Raw genomic sequence first — 19,841 nt, forward strand, 5'->3', positions numbered from 1 at the left:
AGTTCAAGCTTAAAATAATATGATAAAAGACAAAAAACTACGAAAACATTTTAAGAAATACTTATAAATTACATTACAAATAAATATTTTTATATATAAATTATTTTAAAAATTGAATACATGTAATGTCGGGTTGGTTTGGCTTGGTTTGACTTTTTTTTTTTTTAGCTAAAACCAAACCAATTATGATCGGGTTTTTTTTTCCATCACCAAACCAAGGCAAATCAAACCACTAATCGAGTTTTTTTCTTCAATTTGACTCAATTTATCAATTTGGTGTGGTTTGTCAGTTTACTTTTTACACCCCTACTAAGCTGCATTGGTCAAGAATCACATTTGCCATTTGTCGCACTAATTTATTGCACCCTCATGAGTCATGACTATGACTATGTGTCACATTACACCTTTAATTTTCGCCAAACACATGTACGGCCCCTTAAAGTTGCCCGGAAATCACATTTAGACACTTGAGCTCAGCCTTGTTCCAATTGAACACAATGCTATGTGCATATTCATTCCTATCAGGCACAATTAGCTGATTTGACACATAACACGGGTTGCACAACATTTCAAGGGAGTGTGAATGTTGTCTGATGTGAAATATAACAGTAATATTTCAATTTTCTGAAGGCTTTTATTTAAATTCTAATTTTTTACCCCGTTCTCACTATTCTTTTAGCTAGTTTCTCTCCCTTTTCTTTGTCCAAATTAGAATTTAAATAAAAGTCTTTAAAAAATTGAAATATTACCGTTATATTCCACATCAGACAACATTCACACGCTCATGAAATGTTGTGCAACCCATGTTATGTGTCAAATAAGCTAATTGTGTCTGATAGGAACGGATATATACATAGTACTATGTTCAATTGGAACAAGGCTAATTTCATGTATCTAAATGGAATTTTGGGGCAAGTTTAAGGGGCCTTACATATGTTTGGCCTTTAATTTTCTTGAACTATTGTATGAAAATATTTCGATCTTTCAAAATTCTCTTGGATGTAATTTTTTTTTACTTGTTGAGTGAATCCTAAGTATCTCTTCTGAATTTTAGTTTATGGTAAAGTCTCTCTAATGATTTCGTTTAAATGCGATATATATTTTGTAAATACATATAGATTGTGTAAAAATTGATTACTTCTCTCCATAATTTGACATTTTCAATATCAACAATCTTTAAACACAAGATGTTGTTGAAGTAAATTAGGAATTAGTTGACATTTCGTACAATAATAATCATACTTATTTTTTTTCTTTCTGAAATACATATTTATTGTATTTACATTAGATTAAAAACAATCCTTATTTTTTTTTAATCTAAATTAGGTTTAAAATTGGAAAATATTATAACTGTCCGAAAACTTCCGATAACGAGTTATCCCGAAATGTTACAAATTTATGTCAATGATAGAGGCATAATAGCCAGTTTCAGATCGCTGTCAAATTACAATTAGATTTTCGCCCCCCTAGAGTTTTCTTTTTTGCACAGTTGACCCCAATCTCTTTCTTCTCCGTGTAAGTCCCCTTGTCAATTGATTACTCGAATGCCTCAACTTCGATTTGTTTATACTTGTTTTGTGAATTTTACAAGTTATATGCGCATGCTTGTTTGGCTTGTATTTATACTGACCTGCCTTTTGAATATTGTTAAATAGAACTAGATCACAAAAAAGTTCAATTACTAAGTTTATAGATCCCCCCCTTCAATGATCTTTGATAGTGAAAGTTGAATTTGATTTCAGTGTTTTTTGTGTGTAAATGCATATAGTGTATCCATTACCTGATAAAACAATTGAACATCTTTCCCTTTTGTTGGGTTAAAGTTCTAATCCTTTGCAGCATAATTTATCTAGAGTACTCCTTGAACCCAAATCAATCAGTATGCCTAAGAACGTTCTCAGATTGGGTTGGTGTATAAAAGAAAGATATTAAGTACTATCTTTGATAATAAATATTTTTTTTTTCTCTTCCGGAGAGGAGTGTAGATATGATGTGTTTGGTTAATCTTGAAAATCAACTTAATGATATTTTGGTTCATGATATCAAATTTTACTGTTTTCATTATGGCTTAAATTATGTTAGAACATAGATAAATAAGGACTACTTAGTCAATAAGAAAATGAAAACCCGAACTGACAGTGTCATTCTGATGTTGGATTTCACTTCCATTTACAATTTTGTGTCCTATATCCAAATGATTTTTTTTTTTTTTCCCTACCAAAATTATATCCTCACTTGTTCTTTTCAGCTAAGTAGCTTGGCAAAATGTCCGGGCAAAGTCAACGTTTGACTGTCGTCCCCACAGTTACGATGCTTGGAGTTATTAAAGCTCGCCTTATTGGAGCAACAAGAGGCCATGCTTTGCTGAAAAAGAAAAGTGATGCTTTGACTGTGCAGTTCCGTCAGATTCTAAAGCAAATAGTATCAACAAAGGAATCGATGGGAGATGTCATGAAAAATTCCTCCTTCGCTCTGACAGAGGCAAAATATGCTGCTGGTGAGAACATCAAGCATGTTGTCCTCGAAAATGTCAAGACTGCAAGTCTTAAAGTTCGATCTCGGCAGGAAAATATTGCTGGGGTGAAGCTCCCTAAGTTTGAGCATTTCTCTGAAGGAGAGACCAAGAATGACCTGACTGGATTAGCTAGAGGCGGGCAACAAGTACAAGCCTGCAAGGCTTCTTATGTGAAATCTATTGAATTACTTGTTGAGCTTGCGTCACTGCAAACATCATTCTTGACTCTCGATGAGGCAATCAAGACCACTAATCGGAGGGTCAATGCCTTGGAGAATGTTGTGAAGCCTCGGTTGGAGAATACAGTTACTTACATCAAGGGGGAACTTGATGAATTGGAAAGGGAAGACTTCTTCCGTCTGAAGAAGATACAAGGTTTCAAGAAGAGGGACGTAGAGAAACAGGCTTCCGCTGCCAGGCTATATGTAGAGGAGAAGGCTGCTGAAGACCTTTCTTTGAAGAAAGGTATCTCGCTTGGTTCAGCCCATAACTTACTGTCCCATCCTTCACAGAAAGATGAGGACATTATTTTCTGATATGGAGGTCAGCTTTTATAAGTTATCTGTTGTCAAATATAGGAATGGATAATATTATTAGATGGAGAGATTTTTCCTGTTCAATAAGAGCTCTATGCATGTTTGTACTTAATGAACTCTATGGGGAGCTGCCTCATTGTCTAGCCGTGTGTGCTTCTTTCAATTTTTTTTGATTCAGTGACATCCTTGTCTTTTGTTTCCTGGAGAGCTATTGGTTGAAAATTCTATTTTTCTCATATTATTCACAAGATATCCTCTTTGCCTGTTTAAAAATTGTGTCATGCATTTGATAATATTCCCCCCCCTTCTTTACATTGACACTGCACTCAGAAACACAGATTGTGAAAACGGTCTTCCTTGCAAGGATTGAGTTGGATGCAGATGCACCAAAATCTTTTTTCAGTTATCTGGAGATAAATTTGTCCTACACATTTCCTTTCGAATTCATTTGTTTTTTCTGTGAAGTTATGAGGATTGCTTCATGCTTTGAGATTGCTTCTTTTCTTGCATTCCCCCATTCTGTGGAGTGCAGACTCATGGACGGCATCAGCAGTAATTCATATTGATGCAGTGTATATTATTGTTCTTGAGCCCTTAGATGCAATAAATACCATCATACTTAGGCAGTTCATGACAACTTATCAAGAAAAAAGTTAGTTAGTGACATTGTCGTTGTGCCTTTAACCCAGGTTATTCTGAGATACATTTATTCTGACACGTTAAAAATTAAAGCCATACGACGATGCAAATTCGATTACAAGTTGAACACTTTGTCCTTCGAAAGTTAAAATGCGCAAACATTTATACAGTTACCAATTTCAAAAAAAAAAAAAATGCAGAAACATTTATGGATGAAGGAGTAACGATAGATTGATGACTAAAGAGCTATGGAGAAAATAGAAGTGCAAAATTTGTTGATAGGAAAATCCAGAAGTTGGAGAAAGAGCGAATTCCCCTGATATTTATAGGAACCTCCAGGGGTCCAATGTTCTTAGCCAAATAGAGAAAGGCGAGAGGAAGTTTCATCTATAAAAATATATATGCAAAAATGTTTTTTTGCTCTATTTACGCAGTGCGATTTTCCAATGAATGGATTCTGAACACCCCCCTTATTGGGTGTGACGCTGCCATTGGTTGTAAGGTTTGCTTCATCTCAGCTTTGAGATTGCTTGTTTTCTTGAATTCCTCCGTTTCTTGGAGTCCCAGATTTACATTTTATGGACACTGTCAGCTGTATTTGATGTTGATTCAGTGTATACTCCTGTTCTAAGGCCTTTTATGCAATAAATACATGATACTTAGTAGTTCATGACAAACTTATCAAAAGAAAATAGTTAGGGACATTGCTATAGTGCCTGTAACCCAGGTAAGTCTGCTATTCATTTAGAATTTAGATTTGAAAGGAAGACCACCAAAGTGCATGCATGTCTGTCATTACCGTTAGCAAAGATACTCTTTCCTATCACTTTCCATATCCAGGATATTTGGGGATTCTAATTGGACTACAAGAAAATACGTTATCACTTTAAGTGGCTTGGAACTAAGTGCATGAAGGGCCAAAGTGTTCAGGGGTTATTAGACATAAAAGCATGGAAGGCTACAGAAAAGGTGAGCATATGTAGTACACGTAGTGCTTGTGGTAGTTAATCATTATATATCAAGTATTTAATAGTTAATACTCTATCCATCTGATTTCTCTATGTTTCAATGGCCTGTTACCATTGCATGAAAGAAATACCATCTTGTAGTAATAGGTGAAGAAAAAGCATAGCTGTTCAATCTTGGCTTATAGTATATTTTTAGGAGCTGGACTTTTGGCGCAGTTGATATTGCTGTACTTTCTGAAAAAGGACATTGAGATCCTAGTTAAATTATTTGTAAAGACATTGTGCACTTTTGGAGGGGAAATCATCTTGAACCTACACTTCCAAGATTCTTATCTTTCTCTTTTCCTGGCATATTAAATTTAAAGTCAAACGACGATGCAAATTCAATTACAAGTTGAACACTTTGTCCTTCGAAAGTTAATAGTGCGCAAAAAATTGTGGAGAAAGGAGTAATGATAGATTGATAACTAAAGAGCTATATGGAGGAGCTAGGAGTGCAAAAGTTGTTGAAAGAGTCAATTCCCCTGATATTTACGGCAACTTCCAGGGGTCCAATGTTCATAGCCAAATAAAGAAGGGGAAATAAGGCTGAGAGGAAGTTTCAACTGCTATTTAATGCTTAATAAGAAGAGTAAATTAAACCCTAATTTACTGTTCATGCTTAGAATATAGGAGTATTACAGACGTCTTGGGCATTGTCAGACATTTTCTTATGTTTGTCTTCATAGTCCATCCAAAGGTTTGTTTTGAGTATCTGTTGTTTCCTTGTAATGATTGGATGCTGATCTTTGTTAGCAGAGAGGCTGTGCCATCTATTCTTATTTTTTTCCCAGTAAGTTCATTTGGTGGTGAACAAGGGGTATTACCTCTATTAAACAGTGTACTTTTGTGTTCAACAAGTTGGTTGGAAGGATGGTTGGACAAAGATAAATCTTCTTGGACTTTGCTAAACTAGTTTAGCTCTGTATAGGCTTTTGTACTTTCACCACTGATTTTGGGGTTTAACTTATCTGTGATCTGGAACAAATTGCACTGGGCTTTCTGAACTTTTCATATTCTGGTAGTCTACCGTAAAGACATATTGTTTACATTGGTGCTTTTCTTCCCCTAGTTTTAAGAAATTGGACCAGGATTTGGAGTTCTTTAGATCTGAAGGCTATTGTCTGTACAATGTTGGATTTATACGCTTGTGCTGTAATGACCACACCTCCTTGTTGAGTTAAGACACTGTAAATGAGACATCTATCAAGTAGTGAAGATAGGTTCTTCTTCTTTTTTGTGAAAAAAATAAAGGTATAGGTTATTATGCAGTGGTACTAGTAGTATGTCTTTGGTTTTGGTCCCCTACATTGAAATTTTTGTTGTATTTTTTATTTCACTATTGTTTTTATAACTGAATAGATTAAAAAATATGTAAAACTTATCAAATTTGATGAAGATGTAAACCCCAACTTTGGGCAGTCTCCTGCACATTTGTCCATGTGTTTTGAACGCTTCATAAATGCTTATTGCACAATGCATTTTCAATTTACTTTGTGCTTAGTCGAAACATTTCTCTTCTTTTATCAGCAAGGTATAATCCCCAAACAAACAGTTCCCAGCTGTTCTTCCAACTTCAGCACACTAGAATCTCGCTTATAGTTTTTTCCCTTCTCAGATAATGGCAGAAGGGTGGTGTTGGAATGGTGGTGGTCGATAAGATCTAGTTGAGGAGGGGTGTAAAAAAATAGTTTTCTACTGGTGAAGGTTTTTTCGAAGCGGGAGCTCACTGGTGGTGTAAATATGGTGGCGTTGTGATTGAGGGATGGTGGTTAGAGGTGAGGCTTTTTAGTGGGTTGAAAGAGACCAGAAAAGAGAGGGTGTTGGAGGAGGTGGTGGCAGAGGAGGTGGAGATGGTGGTGGTGGAGGAAGGCGGAGGAGGGGCTCGTGCAGGTTTAACGATAGTCACATGGTAGCTCCAGGTGTTAAAATTTAGGCCGAATACATGTGCAGCCCCTTAAATTTCTCCTACTTTTCTATTTAGGCATCTGAACTCAAGGTTGTGCTTATTGAACATCTAAACTCCTCAAAAAATAGAACACGTTCTATTTCTATTGAAAAAATAGAACGTGTGAACTTCACGCGCAGCTGACATGGCAAAACATCCAATGAGACAATAACAGGTGGCTTTTAATTCCAGATAATCAGGGGAAAAAAGAAAAAAAAAAATCTTCTTAGGGAAAACTCAGAAACTACTTGAACCAGCTGCTATGGCGCTCCCCCCCCCCCCCCCCCCCCCTCCCGCCCCCTACTTTGTTGTATATCTCTTTTACTCTATCCGAAAGATTTAATATTTATCAAGCACTTGGGAAATCAAAACCAATTCAAGCCATTGTCAAGGCGGATAAACATGAAGAATTGGGTTACTACTTGAAGACTTCTGGGTTAAGCATGGTAATTAAGCATGAAGAAGTAGTTCACCAAGATAACTAATGAGAAAATTAAATACCCATTTGACAATTTTAATGGTGTGAATTCAAAAAGCACTACTCTAATAAGTGCTAATTGAAAGCTGGGAAGAATTGAGAAGGACTCTGATTTAATTGCTGCGTAATTTGAACTTCGCAGCCACTATAAAACTTGTCGCCGGTCATGAAATTTCCGGCAAGCAGGTCCACGGCTTCAAATTAAAATCAGAGGAAAAGAAATACAATGAAAACAGAGAAAGAGATATAAAAGAGAAAGGGACCTATTTTTTAGATGTTGGACGCGCTCAAAGAGAGTGAATGTTACACACACTTTGTATGTCAACAAAATGTGTCTAATAGATACACTTTTGGAAGAGTTTAGCTATTCAATACGTACAAGCTTGAGTTCAGATGTCTAAATGAAAAAGTAGAGCAAGTTTAAGGGGCTGCACGTGTATTTGGCCTAAAATTTAATTTGAAAAAAATAATGTTCCGTTAACAAATAAGGGCATGTGTGCCACCTTTATAACGGCAAGGATATATATGGAGGACTCCAACTCTATAGAAGGCAAAGTTGGATCATTTCGTGTAATTTAAGGGCAAAGTTGACTCTTTGTCCCTTTTTATGTAGCTTTACAAGGTAGAAAATAATGTAAAATTAACCTTAAATTTATACATCCTTCATGTTTTGTGAGAGAAAAAAGCTCGAGAGGTAACTAGATTATGAAAAACCGGGAAAAGTCATATTACGGTAGGTTCGTTTATCTTCTTCCAAACTTATTTATGTGAATTTCATCAATCATTTGTTAATTTACATATTTATACTCAACATTCTCACAAAACTCTTCTATTGAACTAATTTCGCCCTTCTTGTGAATCAACTCTATCCTGACGATTATGCGTCACATCTCACTTTTGCTCCTCTTGAAGTAGTGTATGCCTTAAATTGTTGCACAAGGAGTAGATACGTGAAAAAAGAAAGTAGGTGTGTATGCATGTATATCATATGGTGTTATTCAAAAGCCTTCTGCATTTTAGCCAATCGAACCTGAAAATATGGAATCGAAGCACGATTTTTTTTCCCCAACGAATCAAAGCACGATTCACCAAGACAGAACAGATTTTGCTATTTAACAATCACAAGTAAGGGTAAGCTTCCTGTCCCAAAAAATTTCCTGCATTTGACTTTCAAAAGTTAGTCAAAGCTATTTTCAGTTAGTTTCTTAAACGAAAAGAATAATATTTAGGAAAAAAAAAAGTTAAAAAAAATGTTAAGGACTGGACTGATACTTATGAATCCACTCTGGACAAATATAACACTACCATAGACTTAGCAGATTTACAAGATTGATTTCATGATGAATTATTCTTTGACTATTGAAAGAAGTATTCATAAATCTTTTTGGAACGACCACTTCTTGACTCCTTTTATCTGTAGAACAACTTGGTATCTCATTTTCTTTTCCACGGATGAATTTACAGCTCTTGACACATCTTAATTTCATTTCATTAATTTTTTTGCTTTCGATGTCCTCAGTTCTCCTTCCAAATTCATATTTTTAGAAGTCCCATTTGAAATCTTATCATCTTATTTTAATTTTTATATAATCTAAGTGGTTGCAACAACTTAATTAGTTTTGGGTTTAGACCATGTTGAACCTTTATTATGTGTTTCCCCGGAAAAGAAACACCCTCTACCCCCCCCCCCCCCCCGGGGGTCCCACCCAAGCCCAGAACTGGAAATAAGAGCCTAATATCGTCTAAATAATGAGTTGCAATGTGTCTGGCTCTAATATCATGATAAAAAATGAACTTTAAGTCTAACTCAACATAAAAAAAAAAAACTAGCTCACTTTAACAACTAGTATTAAAGAAGAAGAAAAAAGAAGTCCTAGGACCTGAAATAAGAACTTTAGGGTATTATAAAGAAACATTATAATGTGCTAATTAATTTGAGATATTTACCCCTCAAAATTGGGTTCAATCAATTTCTAAACAAGTATGGTGGTACATTTATCCATATCTAAAGCAAGAAAACAAAATATGAATATTCTTATTTCCTGTGGTTTATGTTAAAGAGAATAATACAAGTTAGTAGTTAGTGTAGTTAGATTATTAGGTGATCAGTGAGCTGTTAATGAGCTGTCAATATTAGCAGTTATGATCAGTTATAATTATAACTAATTCTGTGAAGTTGAGTTAGTTAGGATGGTTACTGATATACTAGTATATATACATAATATATTACATTGTAAATGTAGACTTAATCATTTTATTACGATCAATGAATCTTCTTTAGTTTCTTTATCTGATAACTGAATTCTTCTTCTTCTCTCTTGATCATCTTTCTCTCTTCATTTCTTGTTCAATTCACAGAACTCTTTAATGGAGTTCTGATCATCTTCATGGTATCAGAGCAGGGGGATTCTTCAATCATCTGCATTGTTTCTTGTTAATTTTCTTGACTGATTATTCCGCAAAACAGTTAGAGTTCATCGCAAAGAGAACAAAAGTTGCTGATAAACCTGCATGATTTCAATGGCTAATGATGAAATACCAGTCGGTGTCAATGGCAATGCCAATCTTGGAGCCAATTCTGAAAATGTAAATGGAGTTCATGTCAACAATAGCAATGGAAATAATTTTGGAAGTAACAACTCTGGAAATCAGACAGTTCTTAGCTCAAATGTGACTATTGATCATAACCACCCTCTCTATCTGAGTGTTGCTGATGTAAGTGGAGTTTCTTTAATCTCTTTTCAATTTTTAGCACTACAAGAAAGTATAGAAATTGCAACAGCTCTTTTGGCAACAAAAATAATATAGTTGGCAAAAGTCAATATTTCGCAACAACTTAGTTTTATTGTTGGCATATATGATGAATTTTTTTAAAATGAACTTTTTTTGTTGCCAAAAATTTAATTTTGTTGTCATATAGTATTGACTATTATTGCAAAAAGTTATTTTGGCAACTAAAAAAAAAAGTTGTTGCACGTCATTGCAATAACAGCCGTTGGAAAAAGTTTATACAATAATAAAAAAAATGTGGGTACCAAAAGTGCTTTTTGCTACAATAACCTATCTATGGCAACAAAAAATATTTTTGTTGCCAAATGTCTTCTTTCTTGTAGTGTAGGTAGTGAGAATTATGCACTGTGGGTTAGATCTATGAGACTAGCTTTAATGGGAAGGAACAAGCTTGGACTTATAGATGGTTCTTGCAAGAAAGAAAAGTTTAGAGAGGAACTGTGGGATCAATGGATAGAGTCAATGCTATAGTCCTTTCTTGGATCATGAATTCTGTAGCTAGCAGTCTTGTTAGTGGAGTCTTGTATTATGTGAATGCTTGGGAAGTCTGGGCTGAATTAAATGAAAGGTTTGATAAAACAAATGGATCAAGAACTTTCAGTATTCATAAGGATATAGCAACTTTAACTCAAGGGACTACATCTGTATTTGCTTATATTACTAGGCTTAAAGGTTTGTGGAATGAATTTGAGGCTTTAGTCCCTTCTCCTGGTTGTAATTGTGAAAAATCTAGAGATTTTGTGATTTACATACAAATGTTGAAACTCTATCAATTCTTGATGGGACTAAATGATTCATACACACAACCTAGAAGTCAAATTCTGTTAATGAGTCCATTACCATCAGTTAATTAGGCCTATGCTATGGTAATCAATGATGAGAGCCAAAGGGCAAATAGTTTTGTCTCTACTTAGTGCTGGTCCTTCTAATGCTATGAATACAATAGGACAAGGTATAAGTCACTATGATCAGTCTAACATGTATCACAGAGGTGGAAACCAGAATTTAAGTCATATAGGAAACTAGAATTTGAACCACTTTGATCTAGCTACTATGTACTCTAGAAATGGGAGTCATACTGGTCAAAAATGCAAAAGAGATTATAATCTTTGGTGTGAGGTGTGTAAGATCAAAAGCCACACAAGGGAAACCTGTTACAAGTGTAACACCCCGTACCTTTAACCTAAGCTTTGACCATGATCCTAGACTTAGAAAATCAGATAAAGAATGTGGGAATTGGAATTTCCCTGTTCAGTTGTAAGATGGGGGTTTACGCCCATGAACAGTGGCTGTATTTCAGTATACGGCCCGTAATTCAAGTCGTAAACTGTTACCAAGGATTTCTGAGCATTCTGGAATTTGGCAGTTGGATGTCATATGGTTAAATACGGACTGTATTTCAAAATATGACCCGTATTTCAAAACGTATTTGGAATTTGGGAAAACTTCCTTGATGAAAGTTGTAGAGCTTTGAAATACCTTTCCAACAGTATATTAAGGGGGTCAAACGGACATCTGTGCAAAGAGTTATGACCATTTTACTGAAGAGACGCAGTGCAGTCCGTATTTCAAAATACGGCCAGTATTTAACTGGGCCGAAAATCCAATTTTTCCAGAACAGTATATATTCGTCCGTATCAGTTCACATCATTATTTTTCATTCCTTCAAGCCCTAGAACGACCTCCTACCCTCCTCCATCATCAAGAACACCAAGGTAAGCCCACTCTAATTATTCCAAGTCAATTCTAACATATACTCTAAGGGGTCGTTTGGTTTAAGGTATAAGCTGGGTTATCCCAGCACTAATTTTTATACCATGTTTGGTATAAGGTATAAATTAGTGCTGGGATAAATTTATACCTTGTACAAAACATGGTATAAAAATTAGTGCTGGGATAACCCAGCTTATACCTTCTTAACCCACTTATACTGAGATTATTTTATACCATCTTTTAGATGGTATAAAATAATCCCAATAGATGGGATAAATTAGTCCCGAGATTATAATCCCGGGACTAATGAGTCCTTAAACCAAACGACCCCTAATAATCTAAGCAAGAAATTATTGTTCCTAATATAGGGTTTTCAAGAAAACCCATCTCAAGGTTCAAGAATTAAGATTTAGGAAATCTTCTTCAAAACTCAAGTCTTTAATTCAAGTTTTGGAGCAATTAAGGTATGTAGAACTTCCATCCACATGTGGGAATCTCTACATTCTTCCCATGCTCCGTTTCTTGATATCCATGAAGTTCAACTCCTAGGGCATTAAACCCAACATATTGGTAGCCCGTATTTATGTATTTATGTACATGCATTTTGTATCTATACTCGTTATTGTATTCCTAATCTTCCATTACGGTTATTAGGAACCCTTGCTTAATCCATGAATTCTTCCTCATGTGTTCTCATTATGTATATATGAAACTTTATGATTTTATGTAGCAAGTTACAAGCATGTTTTCAAGTCAAATATATATATATATAATTATGAACTATTGTTATTACTCATGAATCAAGAACATGTTTGCAAGACTATGACAAGTTATCTCATGAAACCATATTACAAGATATTTCATGAAACCATGTTTACAAGTTATTTCATGAAACCATGTTTACAAGTTATTTCGTGAAATCATGATTACAAGTTATTTACAAGTTATTTCACAAAAATCATGGGCTTCTTAGCCAACTGTATCGTGTTCATGTTTTTGGGAATTGCTTAGTTAACCGAGAAGGCTCAGATAGCCTGAAACTACGTTGCCACCGTAGGATAAGGGTTGTCAGCAAGGAGGCAACACCTTCATTATGCAGTTTGGATCCTTACATGCTTATTATTACTTAAATCTCATATCCCTGCCAAGGTTGTGAGTGTTCTGCTGATAGGACGCAAGTACCAGACCATGTTGTCGGTTATACTATAGCATTCCCCACGTTACCAACAGTTTTATATAAATGTATTTCCATTGATTTACTGTTTTCAGACTTTACTCACGTTTCATGCTCATATTCAAGTTACATTAAGTTTCAGTTCATGTCCTATACCTATGTTGTGCCATGTTCTTCGTTTCAGCAGGTTTTACATACTAGTACTATTCACCATGTACTAACGTCCCTTTTGCCCGGGGCCTGCACTTCACGGTGCAGATACCGATTTTCAGGAGCATACACCTGCGCAGTAGGGTCACTTCAGTTATCAGCTTATTGGCAAGCCCTACTCCTCTCGGGGTTCAACATGGAGTCTGCATTAGTATTCAGTTTATGGTAGTCCAGGGCCATGCCCTGGTCGTTAGTATCCAAACATGTTTTAGAGGTTTCATAGACAGATGTTAGTTCACAGAGTCAGTTATGCTTTCATGTTTGCAGACTATTATGTTTTCATGATTTTTCACGCTATGAGATAATTTCAAGACTTTATTCCGCAAATTACATTTTCACGATTCATTTAAATTGCATCATATAGAGTATATTGTTTTGATGCCCATGTTGACAAGCAAGCCATGAGGTTCGCTCGGTCACTTGCAGTAAGGCACCGAGTGCCGTGTTTCGCCCAGGCCATGGTTCGGGGCGTGACAACAAGATAGTAAGATACCCTCCTAGCTTCAAGAAAAGAAAGTTGGGAACAGGTCATGGTAATGGACAAAGTGGACCTGCAGCATACAATGCTGTCTTTACTGAGCAGTTAAGTGGTTCAAACCAAGCCAATGAGGGATTGATTTCTGCAAATGTTACTGGTTTATATCAAGGATTATTTGATCAAGGTAAGATGGTACAACAGAACAATGGAAACCAACCTAGAGCATGTGTGTTCACTAAGGAGCAATATGACCAGATTCTTCAGATGCTGAACAAGAGCAGTCGTTTCTCAGCAAGTGTGAATGTCTCCTTGGCCAGCAATGCTACAGGATCTGAAGGACAAGTAGGTGATGTTGACACGCAATTTTGTCCCACTTTTCCTTCAATTAATTTATCTGCGTTTCTTGATCGTTAATAATTTGGACGAGTTATTTCAAATTTACTTAACAAAGCATTATATTAATACTTTCAAATATTTATTGCACGGTTATTTATTTTAATAAGAAGTTGTATTATATATTTGAAAGTGGTTAATTCTAGTCCAAATTATTAAAATGAAGATATCCAAACAAATTAATTGAAAGAGGAAAGGGCCAAATTCGGATTCCCCACCAGCCCCCATTTTAATCCATTACCTTTAAGCCCATTGTCCATTTAAACACATTAGCTCACCCGACCAGCCCAAAACAGATCCAGCCCATCAACCAACATCACCCGACCCGACCGGCCCACATTTTGTTATTACCCATCGTTCACTCTAAACAAAACCTAAGGAATCGCCGCACACCGTTCTCTCCTTTCTCTCTCCTTCACTCTCTATCTACCCGACGAAGTCGGCAAGTTCACAGATTCCTTTCACCCTCACAGATTTTGCCACCCCCATTTTTGGATTAAAGCAGCCACGCCTCTCCTCTTTCCTCTTCCAAACAAGAAACCAATTTTGTTTTCAACCATGGCAGATTTTGCCTTGCCTTTTATACACGATCTGGTCAAACACAAATGGCCAAAACTTTTGAAATTTCTGAAAAGGGGATCAACTTTAAAGATCTGATTCGATTTTCAACGGCTAATTCAACTTCGAATCCCGCCCAAAAAAGAACTTCGAATCCGAGAAACCCTAGTCACTTCGCCTATAAATATTAACTTCAAGTTCTCAGCCGAGGGGGACACGGATTGGTGATACACGAGTATTTTTGGGACAAAGCATCTTTTTATTTTAATCTGGTCTGAACCCTTACTTACATTTGAAATTCTTGAGACAAACGAAATTTCTCTTTTTCAAACAAGAGTATACTGTTTTTGTTGATATCGAGATTTTGATTCGAAAGACTTTTTCGAGTTCGGGTTCGTCGTGTTCGAACGTAGATCCGAGACTCCCACACCAGTTCACTGCACCAACAAGAGGTAAACTCCGATCCTATTTTGACCCGTTGGTTTCTTTCAATTAAAATTCTGTGTTTTGCTTGAAAATCTGTTGGAATCCCCTTGTGTGCAAATATGTTTATGATCAAGTTATGATGTCGATTACTGTTTCGAATCTCCGAAGTCGTAGCATTTGAGTGTAATAGAAATCATGCCTTTAGTGTTTTATTTTGGACATACGAATATTTTTGAAGCATGGGCTTGACTGGGATTTCTATGTTTTAAGAATCATGTTCGGGGGTTTCGTTCCTCAAATCGTTAAAAGCGAGTCTAAAAGATTATAGACAGAATATTCGTAATCTTCTACATAGGTTAGAAACTATGATCATGGTCTTTATGTTAAAATGTGTGTTGAATGAAACATTCTTGAGTTGTTTCATATAATCTATGCCCTGTCGAGTTTTCGTTTGTCTTTTTTTTTTTTTCAAAGAAACTTTATCACTTCAAAGCTGCAAGATTGTATTTGTCTTAAAAATGGTGCTGCCCTTGTTATGTGGGATTAGATAGGAGTTGGTTTGTTCACTGTTTAGTGTAGGAACTGATTTAGGAAACAAAGTCGCAGCTTTGCTGCCTAAAATATCCTTAATGACAGATTTTTGTTTCAACTTAATTAAGTGTTTGTTAGAAGAATAGAAGATTCAGAGAATCATGTGTGGTTAATGCTTTTGTTATAACCCGTATTTTTATACGTCGAATTATTCGTAAGCTAATCGACTTAAGTTAAAGACGGGATTATTTTTGGATATGAAATAGGAACTTTAATTTTCAATTTTAATTAGTACACAAATTGCTTATAAATTTTATTTAGTGTAGAAATATTATTGGATATTAGGGACTAATTAATTATGATTAGATTATTAAGTAGGGATTAGTGATTAATTAAAATTAATTAAGTTAACTATAATTTGTGGGCCCCACCCGTAATTAATTTAAATAAAAATAGGTGATGCATTGTGGGGCACGTGTCAAAGGTATGGGCAGCCTATAAAGTTCATTTGATGACAAGGAAAATTTCATTTCATCTTCACAAAGTAAATTGAAGCTTAAGAACAAAAAAAAAAAAAAAAGAAAGAGAAAACATTTCCATGGCTGCTCTCGGCCAGCCATGGTTGAAGGAAAAAAATATTTTGTTGCTTATTTTGATTAAGTTCCAAGTGAGTTGCAAGTTCAAGGAGGTGATAGAAACATTGGATATTGAATTGAGGAAGAAGAAATAGTGAAATTGGAGCAAATAAGTGTAGAAATTCCTCCGAGTAAATTAAGGTAAGATCTTCTTATTTTGTGGTATAATTGTATTAATGGTGTTGTAATGGAAGGATTAAAATTGGATTGTATGAAATTGGAAGTAAGAAATTGCATGAAATCGTTGATATTAGGAGTTGTAGTTGTTATATGGAATTGTTGAGTTGAAAGGATTGAAAGTGTGATTTATGTTCATATGTTGTTGTTCGTGTTGTGGTCATGTTGTCGTTGATGTGGATCCTAATTTTAGAAGAAATAAGTGTATAACGTATCGTATACAAAGCGTATGTTGGTTTGTTTGGTATATAATCTTAAAACGTTAATGATTTGGATTGGAAAAGGATTAAGCGGGGTTGTTGGATTGTTTGAGTTGTTTATGGGCTGAATTGTAAGGGTTTTATATGCATATCTCTATTACTGTCATCGTTGGTATTGTTGTGATAACAGGAGGTTAATTGGAAGTTCGGGTTAGGCGAGTATATAGGGGAAATGCTGCCCGATTTTCGTTAAGTTCTTAACTAATGAAAATCCTAATCAAGAAGGTATGAATTAAAGAATGAGTCCTATAAGTGGTTGGTTACAGATTTATAAGCTAGGAAGTATAGTTTACTAACGATAGCGTTACTTTCATATTAAATAGGCTAAAGGGGCGACGAAGCGAACGTGATTACGATTAACCTTTAACAGGTATGTAAAGTTAACCCTTCTTTCTTTTGGCATGATCTTTATGAAACGAACGGACGATGTGTATATGATTCCAAAGAAGTTCCTATTCTTAGAGCCACTAGGATGGCTAATGTCCTTGATTTCCAAAAGCTATTTCATTATGTCTTGATACGTGTATATGATTCCGGAAGTTCTATTTGGATATAATCCATAGTGATATTCGAAAAGTACTTGATATGACTATTGTCTTGATTTTCAAATGATGGTTCGTTTTGATTATTCTATTGAGTCTCAAATATGATTTAATTTGCATATGGTTGCTCACTACTCTACTCGTGCATGCCTCAACATATCTTTCACTGAGTCCCGGGCCAGGATACGTTTTCGTGCACAGTTTCACTGCATTGTTCACCGAGTCCCTCACTAGAGGGCCGGGTACGGTATATATATATATATATATATATATATATATATATATATATATATATATATATATATATATATATATATATATGATGGTTTTATGATGTGATGGTGTTATGATGTGTTTATGGCGCCAAGGATGGTATGTGGCGACCTTATTCACCGAGTCCCATAATGGGCCGGGTATGATATATGATATTGACATGCATGATTTATGTTTCAAAAGGAAAGTGTTTTGGTATTCTGGATGTTATACTTGTCTCTTGTACTCCCTATTTCAGTATGATTCCCTTTACTGTATTTTATGCTTTATATACTCAGTACATATTCCGTACTGACCCCCTTTCTTCGGGGGGCTGCGTTTCATGCCCGCAGGTACAGATAGTCGGTTTGGTGACCCTTCGGCATAGGACTCCTACTCAGCTGTCTTGGAGAGATCCGTTGTTCCGGAGCCTAGACTTTTGGTACAGATCTTATGATGTATACGTATATGTTTATCCAGGGGTACGGCGGGGCCCTGTCCCGTCATATTTTGCTATTGATACTCTTAGAGGTCTGTAGACATATGTGTGGGTTGTGTATAAGTTCTGTTCAGCTGTGTCTATACGAGGTACTATGACATGATGTTCGCCTGTAGTGACAGCCTTGTTGGCTTGCATATGATATTGATATGTAGTGGCAGCCTTGTCGGCTTGCGTATCATTTTATGATTTGATTAGTTGTGACTCCTCAGGAGACAGTTTATCTGGATATATATATACGTGACGACGTTATGAACCTTGGAGTTCTTTTGCAAGTTTCCATATTGTTCTTAGATTCAGTTTGACTATATCCAATAGGTACGTACGAGTGTCCAGGTCGGGCACTAGTCATGGCCCACGGGGTTGGGTCGTGACAGCTTTGGAGGTGATAAATGATTTGAATAGACTCTTTCAAGCCGCTGATTTCTAAAACTGAACTCTTTTCTTACTTGAACCTGTTGTATGCTTTGTTGTCTTCCCAGATAGGTCTGTCGAGGTTTTAGTATTTTTCTCTTTCTTATTATTTGAAATAGGGAGGAATCTGTTTGATCAATCATTCTTGGTCTAGGGTGTTGTTTGGGTCTTTAGCCTATTTCAACTTAGTTAACTCAGAAAAGAATGTCCTTTTGCAAGAAATTCAGTTTGTTGATAAATAGCTTTAAACAAAACTTGTTGAATATAGATGAGGAGATTATGTCCTACTCCTGTTTTGAATTAATTTGAAGAAATTAATGTGCTTAATTCTTTTCTTCAATTGAATCCTACAGTGATTACTTTTAATTGTTGAAATCTGATCATCTGGTATGTGTAATTTTACCATGTATTTATTTGCCTTGGTGGATATTATTTAATCAATGCATATTTGATCTGTTTGGTTCTGCACTGATAAGAAGAAACAAATTAGCTACTGGTCGTTCCATGTGTGTAAAATGAAAACAGTTTCATCTAACTGAATGTACTGCTTTGGACGATAATTTTTAGTATAAGTACTATCATGTTGGAGTCTTGTTTTCCTTTCATTATGTGAAATGCGCTAGTGATTTAAATGGTAGATTGATTCCCTTTTACTTATAATGTCCTTTATATTTGCCATAAGAATCAGATTTCCTCCATTCTCACTGTCGCTTTCTTTGTTTTGCATGAATACCGGAGCCGAAGAGTTTCATTTTGAGACTCGACGACACCTCTCACGGAGTTAGTACGATATTCACCGTCCATGATCTCTTAAGGGGCCTAAGCGAGGCATATTGCAGAATACTCCCGTCGCTTGTGGAAGTCGAGACTTTCACCATTTTTTTTATCTATTCTCATTCTTTGGAGTTATTATGATTTTCTACATGACTGATCTTTGTTTGTATTTGCCTGACTGATTGTTAAGACCTAAGTTACTATAATTTAGAGTTAAGCTTCCTTTAAGTTTCTACTTTAATTAATAGTGAACAAGTTACTATAGGTTTGGAGTCTGTCCAAATGTTTTTTTTTCCACTAAAATATTTATCTCACTAAGTGCCTAAATCAACCAAAGAGAGTCTATTTATAAAAAAATATTTTTTTCAAAATTTGCATTAGCCATCTATCTATCTTATCTAGTCATTTAATATATATACAACCGTTAAAATCAATTAACACCTAGTTATTAAGTTATTTCAAATATTTATAAACGTTGTACAATCCCGTACTTCCTTCGGTTTATTTATAACTAAGGTCTTTTTATGCAAACTATTATCTTTTCTACAAGTTTTATTTAAAACAGCATGTTTATATTTCTATTATAACTTTAGCGATACTCACAAGCTATTTTCTTAAATATTTAGCCTTAATTAATTAATTTAAGTCCGGTCGGTTAACCATTATTAATGGATCTTAGAGGATGCCTAATACCTTCCCTCTAGATTAGTTGAACCCTTACCTAGGATCTTAAGTTTCGTAGACATTAAACGGAGTTAACTCTAGATATTTACTTTAGGTGTCCTAATTCACCATAAGTAATTAGGTGGCGACTCCATAACTTTAATTAACCCCGAAATTACCGGAATGTTATGAACTATTTTGACTTCGGTTAAAATAGGGTATAACAGGT

The 19,841-nt window shown here is 35.4% G+C and overlaps 2 protein-coding genes across 2 annotated transcripts in view; both read left to right on the forward strand.

Annotated features, from left to right (window-relative positions):
* Positions 1-1,373: 1,373 nt before the first annotated feature.
* On the forward strand, positions 1,374-3,324 carry LOC132645074 (V-type proton ATPase subunit D-like). Its single transcript, XM_060361841.1, has 2 exons — positions 1,374-1,515; positions 2,249-3,324. Exon 2 carries the CDS (start codon positions 2,266-2,268, stop codon positions 3,049-3,051), a length of 786 nt encoding a protein of 261 aa, XP_060217824.1. The 5' UTR covers positions 1,374-1,515; positions 2,249-2,265; the 3' UTR covers positions 3,052-3,324.
* Positions 1,380-19,841, forward strand: part of LOC132645075 (V-type proton ATPase subunit D-like) — a 39,304-nt gene continuing 20,842 nt past the window's right edge. Inside the window, exon 1 of the mRNA XM_060361843.1 lies at positions 1,380-1,515. The gene's annotated coding sequence lies outside the window, so the exon portion shown is untranslated. The remainder of the gene's footprint in view (positions 1,516-19,841) is intronic.

Source organism: Lycium barbarum, chromosome 6, assembly GCF_019175385.1.
Source record: "Lycium barbarum isolate Lr01 chromosome 6, ASM1917538v2, whole genome shotgun sequence".
In the NCBI taxonomy this organism is placed as follows: Eukaryota; Viridiplantae; Streptophyta; class Magnoliopsida; order Solanales; family Solanaceae; genus Lycium; species Lycium barbarum.